The sequence below is a fragment of the Grosmannia clavigera genome, assembly GCF_000143105.1.
Source record: "Grosmannia clavigera kw1407 unplaced genomic scaffold GCSC_167, whole genome shotgun sequence".
Lineage (NCBI taxonomy): Eukaryota > Fungi > Ascomycota > Sordariomycetes > Ophiostomatales > Ophiostomataceae > Leptographium > Leptographium clavigerum.
The window spans coordinates 961,846-979,359 of NW_014040772.1; the positions used below are offsets into that span (position 1 = coordinate 961,846).

The following is a 17,514-nucleotide window of genomic DNA, read 5'->3' on the forward strand; positions in this document are numbered from 1 at the left end:
ATGAAGGGCTACACCCAACTGGCAACAGCCACGCTCGTGGCTGCAGTCAGCTTCACCACTCCGGCCGCAGCAGCTGGCCGTCGGAGCGCTTTCCGTTTCCGCAACGCCGAGCAGAGCTGGCAGCCAGCACACGAGACGGCTACGCCAGCCTCTGCCGCCACTCACCTGGATTACGTGCCACATGCAGCCCTGTATGACGGCGACAGCCGCGCCTTCATGAACAACGTTCCGCTCAGAGACTCTGTACCGCCAGCACCGACGACTGCCCCGACGTCGCCCTTTGACCACACCGGCCGTCTCCTTGCTCGCGCCAATTCGCTGGATACCTGTGGCTTTGTCGATGCCGAATTTACCAGCCCCATCTACTGCAATGCAAACTACGAGTGTGTCGTCAACTCGAACAATTTTGTCATCGGCTGCTGTCCGTCCTCGTCTTCCAGCTGCCCCGTCCAGACCGCCTGTGTCGCTAAGACTGCTGTATCCCTGACCAACAGCGTGAACTCATACATCCTCACATGGTTTGTCCCACCCTCTCTTTCTGCCCGCTCCCTCCGCCCACTCGTTCCATGACTGACCTTTTCAGCTCGGACGTTGCAAGTCCTGAATGCGTCACCTACGCATATACTGGCGCAGACTACTACGGCTACAATGCATATGGTTGTGCCACGGCTTCCGGCAAGAAGCCGATCGAATACCACGCCTCAGACTCTTCATCGTCGTTCTCGTCGTCCATAACCGCCACCACGTCCGCTACAACCTCTAGCACGTCCGCTACAACCTCCAGCTCGTCTGCTGCCAGCACTACGGCCAGCAGTAACAGCAGCAAGAGCAGCAACCATGCCGGTGCCATCGCCGGTGGTGTGGTCGGCGGCATTGCCGGTCTTGCCATCATCGCCCTTGCAGGCTTCTTCTTCTACCGCCACAGCCAGAAGAAGAAGGCCAATCTCGGCGGCCCAGGCACTCCTGGCGTCGCTCCCGGAGGCCAGCCGCCCTATGGAAATGATCCTCCGCCGCAGCAGGCGCAGTATTACCCACCCAATCCCCAATCGCCACAGCAGTTTGGCTACGGGTACGTCCCAGTGGCCACTGGTGCCGCTGCTGGGGCTGCTGTTGCCGGGGCTGCATACACGCACAATAACGAGCCTCACGCTGCGTATGGTGTCGCGCAATCGACATCGCCGCTGTCGGCTGGCGCCCCGTCGTCTTCTACGCCCGGCACGCTACACGAGCCCGCCGCTCCATATCAATCGCCGACACCAGCACATGGTATGGGCTTCCAGAGCGGCCCCGTACCGACATATGATGTTCCCGAGCTGTCGACGGAGCGGCCAGATAGCGAGCTGCGGGAGTTGGCTTGAGCACAGGATCGACAGGGCAGATCACTCAATTGGGAGTGGGCCAAGATGGCGGAGAGAGTTGGTGAGAACGGAGTACTCAAACTCCGTAGTCCTTGCTGGTAGCTCTTCGTGCAGGGCGATTTCCTGTATAGTAACCACAACTTAGCTCGTGCTTTTGCAGATAGTCTCTCTCTGCGGCAGACACCATATCCCATTCTTACTTTTCATATAATGCAGCCTTTAATACCACCTCACTTGCTTGCGGCCTTGGTTGTTGGGTGATTTAGTGCTAGCTTTTGCACCGTGTATTGTTTCAAGCCGCTAGAAAGCCAGACTGTGGAGTGCTGATAATAGATTACATAATCACAGCTGATCTCCACCCGACTTGCGCCGTCTGAAAGAAGGCCAGATTGCCACAGGAAGCAGAGCCGCTTTTTTTGTGCGAAAGGAGCTGCCTTTTTCTCTTTCCTCCCCTATTTGAGTGGCATCCAGATCGACACACGATATTCACACCTCTGTGGGCTCTTTGTCACTTCCTTCATTTCTCTCCCCATGTTTAATTAGGTTTTTGGGATATATACGTTGTGCCTCAAGCTTCTTCGGTTCCCTTCTTTCCGGCCCTCTCTACTTAGCTGTCGCAATGGTTGCCATGATACGTTCCGCCCTCGCGCTCCTGGCGCTGCAGGTTCTGGGCGCCTTTGCCGCCGTGGAGGAAGCTGCCGCCGAAATGCCGCAGCTCAACATTGGCGTCAAGACTACCTTTGTTGATGCCGACAGCATTCTCGGCCTCAAGCTGATCAACGGCCGCCCGACCAAGGCGGCCGTCGAGCTGACGAACCACGAGGCCGAGCCGGTGCGCCTGGCCCTGATCGGCGGCACCCTTTTGACGACCAACGCGCTCCCAGAAGATGCGCCGCCATCGGCCGCCATCGTGGCCAACCTGACGGGCGTCACGTACGAGAACAGCAAGGACGCCATCCTGGCGCCCGGCGCGACCAAGGTGTTCCCTTACAGCTTTGTGCTGGACCTGCAGCCGCGCGACGTGAAGCTCAGCCTGCAGGCCGTTGTCAGCTCGAGCGCTGGCCATGTGTTCCAGCTCGAGGCCCACAGCGACACGGCCACCATTGTCGACCCACCGATCAGCTTCTTCGACCCGCAGATGTAAGCCCCTACACTCTCGCCTTTCTCTTCCGTCTTGCTGCCCTGCTGACCTGTACAGCATCTTCCTGTACATCTTCCTCACCGGCGTCTTCGGCGCAACCCTCTACTTTGTCTACAAGACCTGGATCGAGGCACTCTTCCCCCAGGCCAAGCGCACCGGGGCTGGCCGCAAGAGCCGCAAGGCTGCTGTGGCTGCCGAGCCGACGGCGGCCGACGCTGCCCTCTCCGGCAACGAATCTACGGGTGCGGGCACTGGCGCCGAAGACTTTGATGCCAGCTGGATTCCGGCACATCACCTGAACAAGCCGGTGGCGAAGCGCGTCAAGAGCGGCCCTGCCAAGAAGAAGACAACTGAATAGAGGCCAGATGTCCGACGGATGGGGGGCCAATGGAAACCTAGATGAGGACGGGGGACCAGAGAGTACAGACAGAGTGTATGATACTTTTCTTATGGCTGTTTGTGGGCGTGTGCATGCGTGTATCTGGACAGGGTTGGGGAGGGTTGGCAATGGGCCGGAACCCGGGCGGTATATTGACCATCATCACGTCTTTTGAGATAGCCGACCAGAGGCAACCATCTCTGAGGTTGCAAAATGAACATGACACGATGACCAAGTAAATGCTGTTTCTACGGAGTACCTGCTTGCGATCTTCTTCGGAAGTTAACACTAAAAATGCGCATTTTTGTATAGCAAGATACAATTGACTGATCAACGGGCGCGCAATCAGACTGTACAAGTATATTGTATCTTATATACCCGTATGAGTTTCCAGGCAGCTACCTGAGGTGTTGGTGGCCGTGCGGCTGTGGCAGGCCCCCAGCATTGCTATTGTCACTGGCCTCTTACACTAATCTTGTACACAGGGGGAATAAACATATCAATCAGCCATCCGTTTCGCACAGTTCTGTCACCCAATTCCGTAAGTTTACGCTTCGAAGTGACAGGTGATGCTTTAGGCACATCCACGAAAAGGGCTAGAGTTACAAAAGTTGGCTGTCTCTGCTGTCTTATAATGCACGCCGATATGAATTACCACAACGCGGTATATCACTATGTAGAGAACATAGATGTGGGTGCCATGGGCCTGGCGAGTAAGTAGCCTAACGTTTGGTGCTAGGATGCGGTAATCACCGTTCGGGCAGATATCCCTCTATGCCAATCCGTGTTCGTATTTTCTTTTCCCACTTCTCACTAAAGAAAACGCGTCTTCTCGTCCCAGTTTCAGACGCGCTGAACATCGAGTCGGAGGTCTGCTCTGTTTGCCTTGGGCACAGTCGGGAAAAGGTGTGTGTGGTATTGATTTCACCTATTTAATTTAATTTAATTTTATCTTGATTAAATATTTCCCTTTTCCCCTTTTTCTCTTCCATACCTCTTGTCTATTTTATTACCCCCTGCTCGTAATATCCCCTCCCCTTTCCTGACGTTTCTTCCCTTTCCTCTCATTCACATTTTTTGACTGGCAATAGTCTGTTGCAAATCCCAAATCCAGACTCATTTCTAATCAGCAAGCAAACAAAGTGTTCTTTGCCAACTGCTCACCGGTTTCCCTGCAGCGCGAGACACGTAGTTTTGTTTCTCCCCAGTCTTCTGACCCCATTTCAATATATTCATTTCTTCATATTGAGAGCAATCAATCCTGGCAGCGATCGCCCACACAGCTGTGTGAACTACCATCGTATCTTACCAACACCACCGGCCCTTCGAAAAGCAAGCACATCTCTCCAACCTATCTCCGTTTCTACGGATCTTACAACACGCACGCACATCATGCCGCGCCAATCCACAGCTGCCACCGGCACCGACGGCGTACCCCACACGACGCGACCCGCCCAGGAAAGCAGCGCCAAAGTAGCGAAGCCTGCGAGCGGCAAAGGCTCTGGCAAGCGTGGCCGCCCTCCGATGGATCCTACGCAGCGCAAGACGCAGGCATACGTGCCAACCGGCCGGCCGCGCGGACGCCCCCCCAAAGACCCCTCTCAGAAGAAGAAGTCGGCCACGGCAGCAGAGCCGACGAGCAAGGCGGCATCCGGATCTGGCCGTGGTCGCGGGCGGCCACCAGGTTCCAAGTCGAAGAAGGCGGCGGCACTAGCAGACCCAAAACCGGCTGCCTCTGCGACCTTGGCCAAGACGCCCGGGAAGCGCGGCCGCAAGAGCAAGGCGACGCTCGCTGCAGAAGCAGCAGCTGCAGAAGCAGCACTGGAGGCGACAGAGGCAGCCGGCGTCACCGGTTCTAGTCCTCTGGAAGGGGATTATGCAGAAGAGGAAGAACAAGAAGACGAGGAAGACGAGTCCAGCGATTGATGGCGGAAAGAGAGGGATGATCAGTTGAGCGTCTTGTCTGATGAGAGGCACGGGACAGAGGAGGTGTCGATGAGGCGATGCCTTTGTTGACAGAAACCAGAGAGCCGGCTGATGTTGCTCTCGCGAACGGTAGCCCGTCTGGGCGCTGGCGGCTCGCTTGGCATACGTGATTGCTATTCCACTTCTTGCCGGTTTCCTCTCTCTCCATATCTCATTTTGCCATTTTGCCATTTTCGCCATTTTCTTATTCTGTCTTTCTCTACGCTTTCTAGGCGAGTGTGTTTATGTGTTAATGGATGGAATGGGCGTTCCAGGGCATTGGATGATGGGCAATAAGAAGGGAGTCATGTCTTGGGCTCCTGTCGTCTGTCGATGGCAGGCATCGTCTCTCTTCTAATGGGATGTCTCGTATTTACTTGGTTCTTGGCCGGGCTACGTGTATGTGTCACCGTTTCCTTTTTATAGTCCTTACTGTGTGTTTCGCATTTTCGTTTCCAATACGGCTGCCACTGTAGACCAGCTCGCTCTTTCAGGTGTATCTGGTCTTCATTCTCGGCGGGGTTTGCTTTTCGCTCCTTAGCTGGTGCTGATCTAAAAGGGTTCCCAGCTGATATGGCGGCCTAGCTGCCATATTGAAAACTTGTATGATAGTCTTCCGTTGCTCGTATTTTCGAAAAGTTGTTCACTTGTGGCGAATGCTCACCGTTGAGCTCCAATCGAGGAGACCATGAACGATACTCGTAAGATACTACAGCATTTTCTACCTGAAGCCAATACACTAAAGGAACAGGTGGGACCCCGCTGCAGTTATTAATATAGCCTCGTATTAGTGGCTTGAATTAGATCCAAGCCGCTGGGACCCCATTATTCCGTATAAGGCACAAATAGTCCGTACACCACTTCTCTCTGCCTTTCCCCAAACGAGCAAAGTAAGCTACTTGGCCAGGTCAGATCGACAGACCGGAAAGAAAAATAAGGGTGAGGAGCGTCATTGCTTCTATATGCCCCTGTTTCCACTTCTTCGTCCGTACATCTCACAACTCCTAACACAAGCAATCTGGACGGGCTCCTATTAAAGCACAGTGCAGGATATTTCGCCCTCCACTTCTGCTCGCGTGCCTGTCAGCTCGGTTCTCCCCATCGCGACAACGGCCGTACGAAAACCAGCCTTTCCGAAAAGCACACTTCTCTCAGGCAAGCGACAACCGCAACAGTGCACACGAGTACACAGGCGACACAGCTCAAAAGCCCGGCTTGGACGTTCCTGAATACGGCCGCATAGGAAGATGACGGCGGCGTGCCGTATTGGAGCCTCTTGCAGCAACTGTCACGAGCTCCTCCACTTTCGGCTGATCGTGTAATACCCCCGCCTACTAGACGACACGCTGCAGATCCCTACGACAGGGCGAGGACCGGTCCCTGTTATTGCCCACCTACTCGTACATCAACGACTCGCGATCTGTTGACCATGGCGCCGCGACGAATCGTAAGTCAGAATGGTGTTTTCCGATGGCAAGAATCCCAACGACACATGCTGACAGGTAGATGCATCCCTAGGTTCGCACCGTTTTGCAGGTGGCAATAGCGGGCATCTTCACCTGCATCGTCGTATTCTTCCTCGATCGCAACTACCGCGTCTTGCCGAATGCCTTGCATGAATATCTCCCACAGCCCCATAATGGGCTCATCATCACCGACATCCGCATCACCAAGTGCTCCTCTCTCAATGTCTTTTCGTCGTGCACGCTGGACTCTGATGTGTGGCATCGCATCGAGAAGGACTTGTATCTGGGCAAGAGCCTGTCGCATGCGTATGTGCACATTCAGCGGAAGCGAGAGGAGGAGCTGCAGCCGGAGGACAAGATCGTCGTCGACGTCACCGTTGGAAGGCTCGACCCCGGGTCCAGCGACAAGGGACAGGAGGAGGAGCACTGGGACTCACGGGGTGCCGGCCTGTGGGTGAAGCGCACGGCAAAGAGGCGTGTGGCCGACACGAAGAGCGCGGTCACGGCCGTGGATGTGCTGTTCGGCGAGGATGCCGTGGAGGCGCGTGACGGCTGGGCCATCAAGGGCACGCCGCTGCTCCTGGACGGCAGCATGGTATCCCATGTGACCGTGCGCACTGGCAGCCACCACGACGTGAACAAGCCGCAGCTGCGCATCGGCGACAATGGCAAGTTTAAGATCGTGCAGCTGGCCGACCTGCACCTGAGCACGGGCGTGGGCCATTGCCGCGATGCCGTGCCAGACACGTACAAGGGCGGGAAGTGCGAGGCAGACCCGCGAACGCTGGACTTTGTGGCCCGCGTCCTGGAGGAGGAGCGGCCAGACCTGGTCGTGCTGAGTGGCGACCAGGTCAACGGCGAAACGGCTCCGGATGTACAGTCGGTGAGTTGGCCTGCTGGAGGAGGGACTTCTGCGGCGGAAACTGCAAAACTAACGATTTGCCGCTTCTATTTCGGGAATCTTAGGCCATCTTCAAATATGCACATCTCCTGATCAAGCACAACATCCCCTACGTCTCCATTTTCGGGAACCACGACGACGAGGGCTCGCTGCCGCGATCCAGCCAGATGGCGCTCATCGAGACCCTGCCCTTATCGTTGTCGGAGGCGGGCCCGGACAGCATTGCCGGCGTAGGGAACTACGTGGTGGAGGTGCTGGCACGAGGCGGCTCATCGCACTCGGCACTGACTATCTACCTTCTGGACACGCACGCCTACTCGCCGGATGAGCACAAGTACAAGGGCTACGACTGGCTCAAACCGGATCAGATCGACTGGTTCCGCCAGACGGCACAGGGACTGAAGAAGAGCCACGCCGAATACACGCACATGCACATGGACGTGGCATTCATCCATATTCCGGTTCCCGAGTACCGCGACCCGAACCTCTACTTCAAGGGCGACTGGAAGGAGCCCCCGACGGCGCCGGCGTTCAACTCCAAGTTCCGCGACGCTCTGGTGGAAGAGGGCATTTCTATGGTCAGCTGTGGACAGTACGTTTCTCTCCCTTACTCCATCTCATCGTGCGTCTCTTCGTTGGCACTAATATGCGGCACAGCGATCATGTTAACGAGTACTGCGCCCTATCCGTGGACGAAAGCAACCAGCCGAAGCTCTGGATGTGCTACGGCGGTGGAGCGGGTTTCGGTGGTTATGGCGGCTACGGCGGCTTCCTCCGCAAAATCCGGGTGTTCGATTTCGACATGAACGAGGGCCGGATTGCCACCTGGAAGCGGGTAGAGTATGGCGAAAATGTTGGCAAGCAGCTGGACGTCCAGATCATTGTGGATGCGGGCCGGCCTGTCCTGCCGGCTGAAGAGTGAGCGGCCAAAGTGAGAGCGTTGGGCAGGTCTGCTCATTTAGTACCCGTGCTGCTGTGTTCAACCGTCATCTCCTTGTCTCCCTTTTGGCGATCTCTTTCCCCGGCATTGCTTAGGCGTTTTGCCTTGGACTCTTTGTTCTACACTGCCCTCGTATTGCAATCTGCAGGTCGGCACCAAAATGGATTGGGTATGACTGTGTGTGGCACGTAAAAGGCCGAAAAGGTCCAGATAGGCTTTACCAGCAGTTGCGGCTGTTTAATACGAAAACGCGCATGCAGGGTGTTCGGAACATCTCGGTGAGCGCTACATAGAACAATTGCAGGTCACGAGGTAGAACCATACTATGTATCGGAGCCGAGAATAGAGGCTGATCTGTCGGCCCTGGAACGCGAGGGGTGACCTAGAGGAGTCCGTGCGGGTCTCTCAGGGGACTTTCCCAGCCTTTCCCTGCTGCCTGGCGGCCCAGCGGCTCTGCAGAACATACGGAGTACGGCGTACGGATGCCCTGCTATCTTTTCTTGCAGCGGCAGCATTAAAATAGTGATAGGCTGGTTTCACGCTAATTGGCAGCGCCGCTGCCCCTCTGCTACGGAGTCTGTAAGATATGGATACGACAACTCGTGTTTATCCTGGCCGCAAGTGGGCGCAAGAAGCTGGGCGGGCAGTGGGTGAAACCGCATGCGTCTGCTGCTGAAACTGTCTGGGGGAGTAGCACAGTGATGCGGGCGGCAAGAAAGCCATGTGCGATACTATCGTAACCTGCTGTCAGCCAGACGCAAGCAATACGGTCCAGGCGGGCCGCCATTAGTCAGGCGCTGCTTAGGCCTATACGTTCTGTTTCCGTACGTAGCTGCGAGCAGTTAGTGCAGTAACGCGTGCACTATGTAATCATTCCTTACCTTGTACTTCGTACATATCTTTCGTCAGGTTCGTCCAGTCAGTCACCTCTTTTGCCCAAACGTCGTCGTATCCACCGCCATCACCCACCTCCACCAAACACTCGCGGCCCCATCGTCATCAATGCCTGGACCGTTATTGACTTTTCTCCTCCCTATTCTTCCTTTTACCTCGCTCCTGTCCCAATCGTGATCCCGTCGTCAGACGCTGTATCGCAGCCTCGGCCCTTTTTTTTGTTTGTCTTTGGGCCTTTTGTTATCGCCTGGCCTCCTTGCATCGTCCGGTCTCTTGCTGTTCGACTTCTGCCCACCCCTGTCCTCCTATCGTGGATTTGTCGTCACGACTTTGCCTCTGCAATCTTCGCCAGTCTTCGACGCATTCTCTACGCCAGCCTGCCTCCTCTCCTGCGCCTCACGCTCACGCTCATCCTCCTCGTTAGAACTCAGTCTTGCAGACTCGAACATCTCAGCTCCTGCTTGCTCATCCTCGACCTTCCACTTGGTCCTGTTGTATCTATTCGCCTTATCTTCCGTCTGCCCTCCACGAGTCGCCAAGTTCATACAGGCCGGCGCTATCGACTCTTGCGACATCTATCTCGTGCGATTCGGACACGTCCATCTCTAGTTCTTCTTTAGTTTTGTTTTGTATTCGCCTTTCCGGATTCTGCCGCTTTCTTGTTTTGCCTTCCCCCCCCCCCGGACAGCTGTCTAGGGTCACCCGATTACCTCACAATCCGATCCGACGACCCGAATCGTCCGAATTACAACTCAGCAGGCACTGAGTAGTCATATTACAGGACGACACTGGTTCTCGTCGTTTCGCATCGTCCACTTCCGGCACCGGGCCACTTTGCACAGCGGATGAAACAAGTTATCGTACGGTGACGCTTCGCCGTCTGATTCTCGACATCCTTCACCTTGCTACGGTGACCTTTGCGAGATTGCTGAACATAATCGACGAGCCACAACGGACGCCCACGGATCCAAAACAGCGTCGGCACAATGGGTCTCGACGAGTCGCCAGATTCGAGCGCTGCCTTGAACGGACTTCTCATTGGGTTGCTTTCGTCCCTCGGCTCGGCTTTGGTTATCGCCCTTGTTTTTCTTGCCATCTACTTCTTCCGATGCACCGCTTCTGGTCGCATCTTGCTCGACAGAATTGGCCGCCCCGGCGAATATGACGACGAGCAAGCTTTTCTACGGGAGGAGGAGGAGGCCCTCGAGTCGATGGACGATTTGCAGCGGACGGAATATTTGAGAGCCAAGGGTGTGTCAAGCTGTGCCGTGCTTCTTTGTTGAGCTGTTGCTAACCCCATCTTTCTGTTTGGCAGCTTTTGTCACTGCAAATCCACCCGAATCTGTGCAGACAGACATCTCACTATCGCAGTACCTGGCCATTCAAGAAAAGGGAGTCTCTGCATGGGAGTTTGAGCCCGAGCTCGAAATTGCGAACTGCTTTGTGGAGGCCCGCACGGAGATTGAATTCTTTGACTCCGAATGCACTGTCATGTGCAATTTGCCCGTACCCAAGCAGAACGAAGTGTACTATTGGGAGGCCAAGATATTCGATAAACCCGAGAACACTTTGATCAGCATAGGCATGGCCACGAAACCATACCCTTTGTTCCGGTTGCCAGGTATGTCATGCTCGCGTCCGATTTGGAACAAGAAGTGCGGCTCCAACTAACATGTGTTCTTGCCATAGGCTTTCACAAATATTCTGTTGCGTACTTATCGAGCGGCCACCGCCGCAATAACCAACCGTTCTCTCCGTCTTCCTATGGTCCCCAGTATGTGCAGGGCGATGTTATTGGCGTCGGCTACCGACCGCGAACGGGTACGATTTTCTACACGCGCAACGGCAAGAGGCTCGAGGATGTGGCACACGGTTTGAAAACGCACAACTTCTTCCCGGCTGTGGGCGCAAATGGCCCGGCTGTTGTGCATGTGAACCTGGGCCAGGCCGGCTTCGTTTTCGTCGAAGCCAACGTCAAGAAATGGGGCTTGGCCCCAATGACGGGCTCTTTAGCGCCTCCGCCGCCTTACGGCTCTGAGCAGGGCAGCATTCTCCTGGAGACTGGCAGCAAAGACGGCTTCAGCAGCCTTCCCCCCCGCGGCCACGGACACAGCCAATCGGTCCACACGTACACCACCAACCGGCCGCAGATGCTCGATCCCGGCCATAGCCGATCAAGGTCTGGCACGTTCCGCGTGCTGCCGCCTACGAGTCCAGGCCCGATACGCAGCCCGACAGATATCTCTCTGGCCCAGTTGGTACCTACAGACGAGGCAGGCGAGGGCAGCAGCAGCATCACCACGGGTCAAAACGGGCCGTCAGTCGGACTAGGCCTCCAACATCCGAACAGCCCGCCACCGCCGCAGTACACGAGCCCTCCACAGTCGGAAGACGGCGACAGTCGGCGCAGCAGTACAGATAGCGAGGACGCTAGCCTATTGCGCGGCGGACGCAGTCGTGGCACGTCTTCTGCCACGATAGTCCGCGTGAACTCCCGGAGCGGACCGCCGATTCCGAGCTACCGCGATGCAGTACGCCAGGGTGCCGGGCGCGATCGGAGCGACAGCGCAGTGTCTGGCCGTTGAGAGTGCCTGGAGGGCGCGAGAGAGAGAAGATGCGAAACGGAAATCAAAAGTATAGCCAATAGAAAGAGTGGACAGCTGTGCGTACACACGTCCCTTTTTGGTGTGGAGGTTGGCACTGGTGCCATGTGGCAAAGTCCAGAACAATTTACAGGGCAGGACCCGTGGGACGAAACACACCTTTGCGGCTTCTACTGTACGCGATTTACGACACGATACCATTTTTTGTGCTTGCCTCTGTTCGAGGCTTTCTGGAGAGGCGAACGGCGACTGGGAGAGAGGGCGGCAGTGGATGCATTTACCGGCATTATCGGCGTCGTCTTGGCCAAGTCATGCACACAAGCCCTACTCACAAGACAGAGACGTACACACGCACGCGTGCACGCACACATGCACGCACGCACACACACACACACACACACGCATGACGCTGACTACAGCGTCCAGGGGATGATACTGGGCGACAGAGATCCAATGCGTTCGTTATATTTTTTTTTGTTATTGAAAGAGGGCGGGGGGAGCAGTAGTTTCTTTTGTCCATTCGATTTGGTTCCATCACGGTTTAGTGTTCATCCTGGGGTGCAAAGCATGGCGTCTTCTGGTGTTGTTTACACGAACCCTCACTGTCACCCATATTTTCCCTTGGATCATTAGTTTGCTGGCGGAGAAGTGTAGAGAAAGCAGAGGGGATGCCGGTCCGGCCAGCGTGGACGAGTATCGAAGCCTGTATTGTCGGTGCAGAGAAGAGCTGCATTCCGTAGTCATATATACATCGTTGTTCAATGAACTGCATGCAGACGCTCAGGCCGTGATGTGCAAAAAAAAAAAAAAGCTATCTAAGTAAGTTATTACTAGCTAAGTCTACGTATGTTGTCGTGATTTCCTCCACTGGTATTCGATAGTGTCAACATGCTTTTTTCTTCCAGTCCAATGAATCTTCCTCATATGCATGCGTATCTTCCGCTGTGATTGTCCTCCTCTTCTGCTTCCATCACTGACAACCCTAGAAAATCAAAGAACAAACAATAGAAAAACCGTATCCAGGATGCTCATTCCACCTCTTGCCAACACGTGCGGGTACTTTGGAGACGGGACGGAAAAGCCGCAGTGGCGCTATAAAACAAATGGCCGAAAAGCGGTCACGGGTTCGGGCGAGTTTTGAGTTCTGCCGTCTCAGACGCCGTAGCTGGTCCTCAGGACGGCCACGTCTTGCGGGTCAAGCTGGGCGAGGAAGGTGTCGAACTGGGGAATAAGCTCACGGTACCGGAAGAGGATCTAGGGAGTTAGTGCTAAGAGAAAGAAGAAAGAAAACGAAATAAAAACTCACATTTTGGAAAACCTCGTGCAGGTCCTGCTTGATGGGGTTGAGCAGGGCAATGTCCTGGTAGCGGGCAATAGAGCGGAAGTAATGCAGCAGGACTTTTTCCATGGCGGCCGGGTTGTGGGACACGACCATGGTGAAGCCCTTGAAAGCGGTAGCCTTCTCGTCGGTCGGATCGACACCGTCCATGGAAGCGAGAAAGTCATCGGCAAAGGTGTGCAGATGGGGCGCGAGGGCCTCGCTGCAGCCGAGCCCGAGGCGGCCGAGCGCAATCGCTGCGTTCTCGTTCACGCCACGCGGCACGTGAGGGTCCGTCAGGATGGCGACGAAGCTCTTGAGCAGCGAGTCGACGTGTGGCCGCATGCCATCGCCAAGCTGCACGGCCAGCTCGCCGGCGCTCCAGCAGGCGTTGTTGATGACGCTGAAGCCGCTGTCGGCCTCGTCGTCCAGCAGGCCGTCGACCTCGAGCTGGCGCACCAGGATCGGCAGCAGCCCGTCGGCCAGACAGGGTAGCAGCTGCGGAAAGACGAAGCGGGCGCAGTCGCCCAACACGGCGTAGGCCGACTGCCGCACCTCGTCGCTCGGATCCTCCATGCAGAAGCCCAGCAACTCAAAGAAGGCCGGCTGTGTGTCGGCCACCAGCGCGCCCGCCTCGCCGCCACCGGCCAGCGCCTGGATGATAGCACTGATCAGGTCCAGGCTCGTCACCAGAAAATCCTTGTCCGGCGCGTCGACGTGGCCGTTGGCTGCCGCCGCCAGCGCCTGCTCCAGGTTCTGGTGGATGATGGTGACGCAGCGCCGGAACACCGGCTGCGCATATGGCCCAAACACCGGCCCCAGCGACATGGCCACGTACGAGAAGCACTCCAGCAGTGGGAAGAGCTCACGCGACTCATCCGGCACGCTGTCGTATCGCCGGAACAGCGCCGGGATCAGCTGGCCTGCCAACTCTGGCTGGGCCAGCAGAGGCCCGATCGCCTCCGCCAGCGTCTGCACGCAGTCGTACAGGATGTACATGTTCCGGTCCTTGTACTTTTCAAAGCACTGCACGTACTGCTGGATGATCGGTCCTGCATACGGCTCCAGCGTCTTGCCGGCCTGCTCCTCCAGCGTGGCCATGGCCGATGCCGCCGCCTCCTGTACCTTCTTGTTGCGGTCCAGCATGTGCAGCAGCAGCCCGCCCATCATCGGCTCGAAAAAGGCCGTCGTCTCGGCCGGGTCTGGCAGCCCGGCTGCCCACAGTGCGTAGCGTGAGAGCGTCCAGCACGTGATCTGCCGCACCAGTGGCTCCGAGTCGTTCAGCAGCGTGATCAGGTATGGCACCAGCTGCGGCAGGTGTGGCCGTACTGCGTTCATGCAGCCCTCGGCCACGGCCCCGAGTGCTAGCACGGCTGACTCGCGCTGCGGCCAGTCCGCGTGCCGCAGGTTCGTCGTCAGATACGGCAGCACGCACTCGAACATGGCGTCTCCAAAGTCACGTGACAACACGTCCAGCGCCGCCGCACAGCCTTTGCGCACTGTCCAGCGTTGGTCGGCCTCGTCGTCAAAGAAACCGTTGTCGTCGTCGTTGTCGCCGCCTGCCGTCGACTCCTCATCGATCTCGCCCTCCTCGCGGTCCAGCTTCTGGTACCCGTTGCCGGGGCCACCGCTCATCGCCGTCGCCGTCGAGCCGCCGCCCGTCGTCGAAACGCGACCGCCGCTGCGCTTGGCGAACTGCGGCTTGATGTCCTCCTGTCGGTCGTCCTCGTCCTCGTCGTCCGACGCGCTGCCGTACAGCGCAATATCCTCGCCGCTATACACGATTCCCTCCAGCAGGGCTGGAATGATCTTGGGGATGAACGGTACCAGACTCCGCCAGAACGACTCGTGCTCGCCGGCCGACAGCCAGAACTCGGCCGCCTGGCAGGCCAGGTCCTCGTCCTCCTCGTCCTTCTGCTGTGTGATGATGTAGTCGACCAGCCCGGCCAGGTGCGGCTGCAGCTTGTCTGCCCGCGTCTCCACCAGATACACAAACGCCCGGCACACCTGCCGCCGCACATCGAAGCTCGGGTCCGGCGCCAGCGCAAAGAGCCGCTGCAGCAGCGCGTCGATGTTGACCAGCATCGCCTGCGACTTGTGCGGCACAAACTCGTTGATCGCCGTCAGCGCCTGCGCCCGCACCTTGGGTAGCGGGCTGTCACAGGCCTCGATTAGCTTCGGCAGCAGAAAATTGAGCGGCCGCTGCCCGTTCTGCTCGCGCTCCAGCAGGCTCGCGTTGTCCTCGCAGATCTTGGTCATGGCCGCCATCGCGCCCTCCTGTGCCGCCACCGACACCTGGCCCGTCGTGTTGCCCACCATCGCCAGCAGGTCGTTGAGCAGCTCCGGCCACGCGTACAGTCCGCCGCGGCGAACCAGCTCCGTTGCAATGCTGCCCGCGTAGCTGCGCACCTGCGGGCTCTCGTCCTGCAGCCCGAGCGGCACGGCTGCCTTGATCAGCGCCACGCTCGGCTCCAGCAGCTGCTTATACGACGTCTTGACCGTGTTCTTCAGCATGATGCCCGCCGCATATCGAACCACGTTGTAATCGGTGCCAGACATGCTGACGCCCTCTGGCTGTGCTGGGCTCGAGAAAATGCACGCAAGATAGTTGCTGAAGTCGGGCGAGCTCTTGGCTTGCGTGAGCATCTGCACGTGTCAGCAGACGCAAGACAACAAAAATACAAAGCAACCGGCCTTACAATCTCCGCCTGCTTCTGGGCCGTCAGGTCAAAGCCATTATGGGAGTCCTTGAGACAGCCAATGAGCGTCCGCAACGACTCTGGGGCCGGCTGCCATGCCATGGCGGTCGAGGCAGCGAGCGAGCCTGCTGGGGTCGGGTTGCTTGGGCTGGGGAGCAGACAACGCCTCGGACACGTCTCTAGTCCGTCTTGAGAGCCGGTTGCGACAAGTCGGATCAGAAAGACGGTAGGCCGGGAACCCGGCGACAAAGCAGCTCGCTGTACGGATCAGACTCAATAGAGGACGACAAAAGCTGCAAAAAGTCGCATGGATGGTGTGCTCGGTGCAGTCGGGAGCTGTGAAAGCAGAAGGCAAGAAGCGGAAAGCGGCTGAAGCTGCGCTCTGGCAACGGTGATCACAATGCAGAAAGCATAAATAAGAGTAGCATGCAGACTGTATGGCCGAAATTTCGACAGTGTCGAGTTAGCGGGGTCTAGTCCACACCATCACTGAACGGCTTTGGTGGGTGGAAGCAGCCCCTCTTTTATCTTGGGCTTTAATCAAACCATAACCGATTTTATCTTTGTTTTGCTGTGACACAAACGCCATCGCTTCGTACGAGACATGCAGCTTTCTCATTCTAGCCTCGCCCTTCTGGCGGCTGACCATGGCTTTCAATGCCAAGCATGACCTGTGTTCGTTTCACTGCACAGCTGCACACTTGAGCACCCCTTACTATCGAGCAAGACCCGTCTTCTGCCTGAAGGACAGGAAACAGTCCAGAGAGACATCGCTGTCGCTTGTTTGGTTGCCTATTTCTCAGGCAGCACAACGGCTATTACCAACGTGCCACGAAACCCCTGGCGAAGCAGGCCATGCCGCTTTCCGTCAATGATTCAGACCGCTTCACGGGCCGGATATGAATATGCTTCATCATCTGCTCATATGACCAACTTTGACCCTGGAAACAAAAAGCCACCCAGGCATCCATCCAGGCAACCGGCCTGGCTACCATGCTCATCTCTCCTAGCCTCGTTCTCACCCGTGCCGTTTGCCATGCAGCTGATCGGCTCGTACCCTGGCTGCGACCCGTGTTCGCCACTCAGCAGCCTATCCTGTCGTCTTCCTTGTTTCATTTCGTCGGACCGCTCGCGGGAACGCTCCCCTCATTTCGTCAGGTTGCCTCATGGTCGTGCAGTTTGGCTCTTCTCTCGGGACACGGCGCCCCACCCCTTTCAGACCACTGTACCTCCAATGATGCCGCCCGTGCTATCTTTGCTCGTCTGCCAATGAGGACAGACCGTTCGTTTGGACAGCCGGCTGGGACTTCGGCAGATATCCCGCCAGCGGGGTCACCACGGCCTGGTAGGCCTCTAGGATTTCTTCCACCGTGCCGCCTAGCCCCATGCGCTCAAGACTGATCGAGGTGGAAACATAGGCTACCATCTGCGTCCTCCTGACAATCAGCTTCGCGAGCCGCACCGCAAACTCAAGCGACTTCTCGTCGCTGTAGAGAGTCGTGCACAGCGGGTCGCCGGCTTGGTATCTCTGCTACTTGTCAGCGCAAAGGCAAGCACAGGGGGACCGGCCGGCATTACGTTTGGAAGAGCATAGACAAACGATCCCAGCTCGGATCGAGCGTGGTCTCCTTCGTCTGTGCCGGTCGTCGCCACCGACACCATCAGGCTCTTGGCCCTGCTCGTAAGGCGCACATGGAGCTCAGTGTCTTGTGACCGAGGAAGCAGCGTTGCGAAAGAGACCGTCGTGCTCTCGGCACTGCCTTGCTCCATGATTGCGGCTGAGATGTCGGATCGGAGATGAGAAGTGGGAGCTGACAAGGCCTAAAAGTCGATACAGAGATAGCTCGAGA

The 17,514-nt window shown here is 56.9% G+C and overlaps 8 protein-coding genes across 8 annotated transcripts; 5 read left to right on the forward strand and 3 right to left on the reverse strand.

The window, feature by feature from the left end:
* On the forward strand, positions 1 to 1,358 carry CMQ_6236 (uncharacterized protein; the record flags this gene model as incomplete). The annotated part of the gene is made up of 2 exons (XM_014315301.1): positions 1 to 518; positions 584 to 1,358. The coding sequence occupies 2 exons, from the start codon at positions 1 to 3 to the stop codon at positions 1,356 to 1,358; spliced, it is 1,293 nt and encodes a 430-aa protein (XP_014170776.1).
* Positions 1,359 to 1,977: 619 nt separating this feature from the next.
* Positions 1,978 to 2,857, forward strand: CMQ_6387 (uncharacterized protein; the record flags this gene model as incomplete). The annotated part of the gene is made up of 2 exons (XM_014315452.1): positions 1,978 to 2,498; positions 2,557 to 2,857. The coding sequence occupies 2 exons, from the start codon at positions 1,978 to 1,980 to the stop codon at positions 2,855 to 2,857; spliced, it is 822 nt and encodes a 273-aa protein (XP_014170927.1).
* Positions 2,858 to 4,270: 1,413 nt separating this feature from the next.
* CMQ_6030 (high mobility group protein) lies at positions 4,271 to 4,804 on the forward strand (the record flags this gene model as incomplete). Its single annotated transcript, XM_014315095.1, has 1 exon — positions 4,271 to 4,804. One exon carries the CDS (start codon positions 4,271 to 4,273, stop codon positions 4,802 to 4,804), a length of 534 nt encoding a protein of 177 aa, XP_014170570.1.
* Positions 4,805 to 6,272: 1,468 nt separating this feature from the next.
* CMQ_5931 (phosphatase dcr2) lies at positions 6,273 to 8,132 on the forward strand (the record flags this gene model as incomplete). The annotated part of the gene is made up of 4 exons (XM_014314996.1): positions 6,273 to 6,290; positions 6,362 to 7,192; positions 7,276 to 7,802; positions 7,868 to 8,132. The coding sequence occupies 4 exons, from the start codon at positions 6,273 to 6,275 to the stop codon at positions 8,130 to 8,132; spliced, it is 1,641 nt and encodes a 546-aa protein (XP_014170471.1).
* A 1,217-nt stretch (positions 8,133 to 9,349) lies between these two features.
* Positions 9,350 to 9,589, reverse strand: CMQ_6073 (uncharacterized protein; the record flags this gene model as incomplete). Its single annotated transcript, XM_014315138.1, has 1 exon — positions 9,350 to 9,589. One exon carries the CDS (start codon positions 9,587 to 9,589, stop codon positions 9,350 to 9,352), a length of 240 nt encoding a protein of 79 aa, XP_014170613.1.
* Positions 9,590 to 10,030: 441 nt separating this feature from the next.
* On the forward strand, positions 10,031 to 11,629 carry CMQ_6137 (endosomal spry domain protein; the record flags this gene model as incomplete). Its single annotated transcript, XM_014315202.1, has 3 exons — positions 10,031 to 10,295; positions 10,360 to 10,665; positions 10,734 to 11,629. The coding sequence occupies 3 exons, from the start codon at positions 10,031 to 10,033 to the stop codon at positions 11,627 to 11,629; spliced, it is 1,467 nt and encodes a 488-aa protein (XP_014170677.1).
* A 1,170-nt stretch (positions 11,630 to 12,799) lies between these two features.
* On the reverse strand, positions 12,800 to 15,766 carry CMQ_6286 (importin beta-2; the record flags this gene model as incomplete). The annotated part of the gene is made up of 4 exons (XM_014315351.1): positions 12,800 to 12,901; positions 12,954 to 14,464; positions 14,642 to 15,611; positions 15,665 to 15,766. 4 exons carry the CDS (start codon positions 15,764 to 15,766, stop codon positions 12,800 to 12,802), a joined length of 2,685 nt encoding a protein of 894 aa, XP_014170826.1.
* A 1,147-nt stretch (positions 15,767 to 16,913) lies between these two features.
* CMQ_6253 (uncharacterized protein) lies at positions 16,914 to 17,434 on the reverse strand (the record flags this gene model as incomplete). Its single annotated transcript, XM_014315318.1, has 2 exons — positions 16,914 to 17,192; positions 17,243 to 17,434. The coding sequence occupies 2 exons, from the start codon at positions 17,432 to 17,434 to the stop codon at positions 16,914 to 16,916; spliced, it is 471 nt and encodes a 156-aa protein (XP_014170793.1).
* Between the last annotated feature and the right edge of the window lie 80 nt (positions 17,435 to 17,514).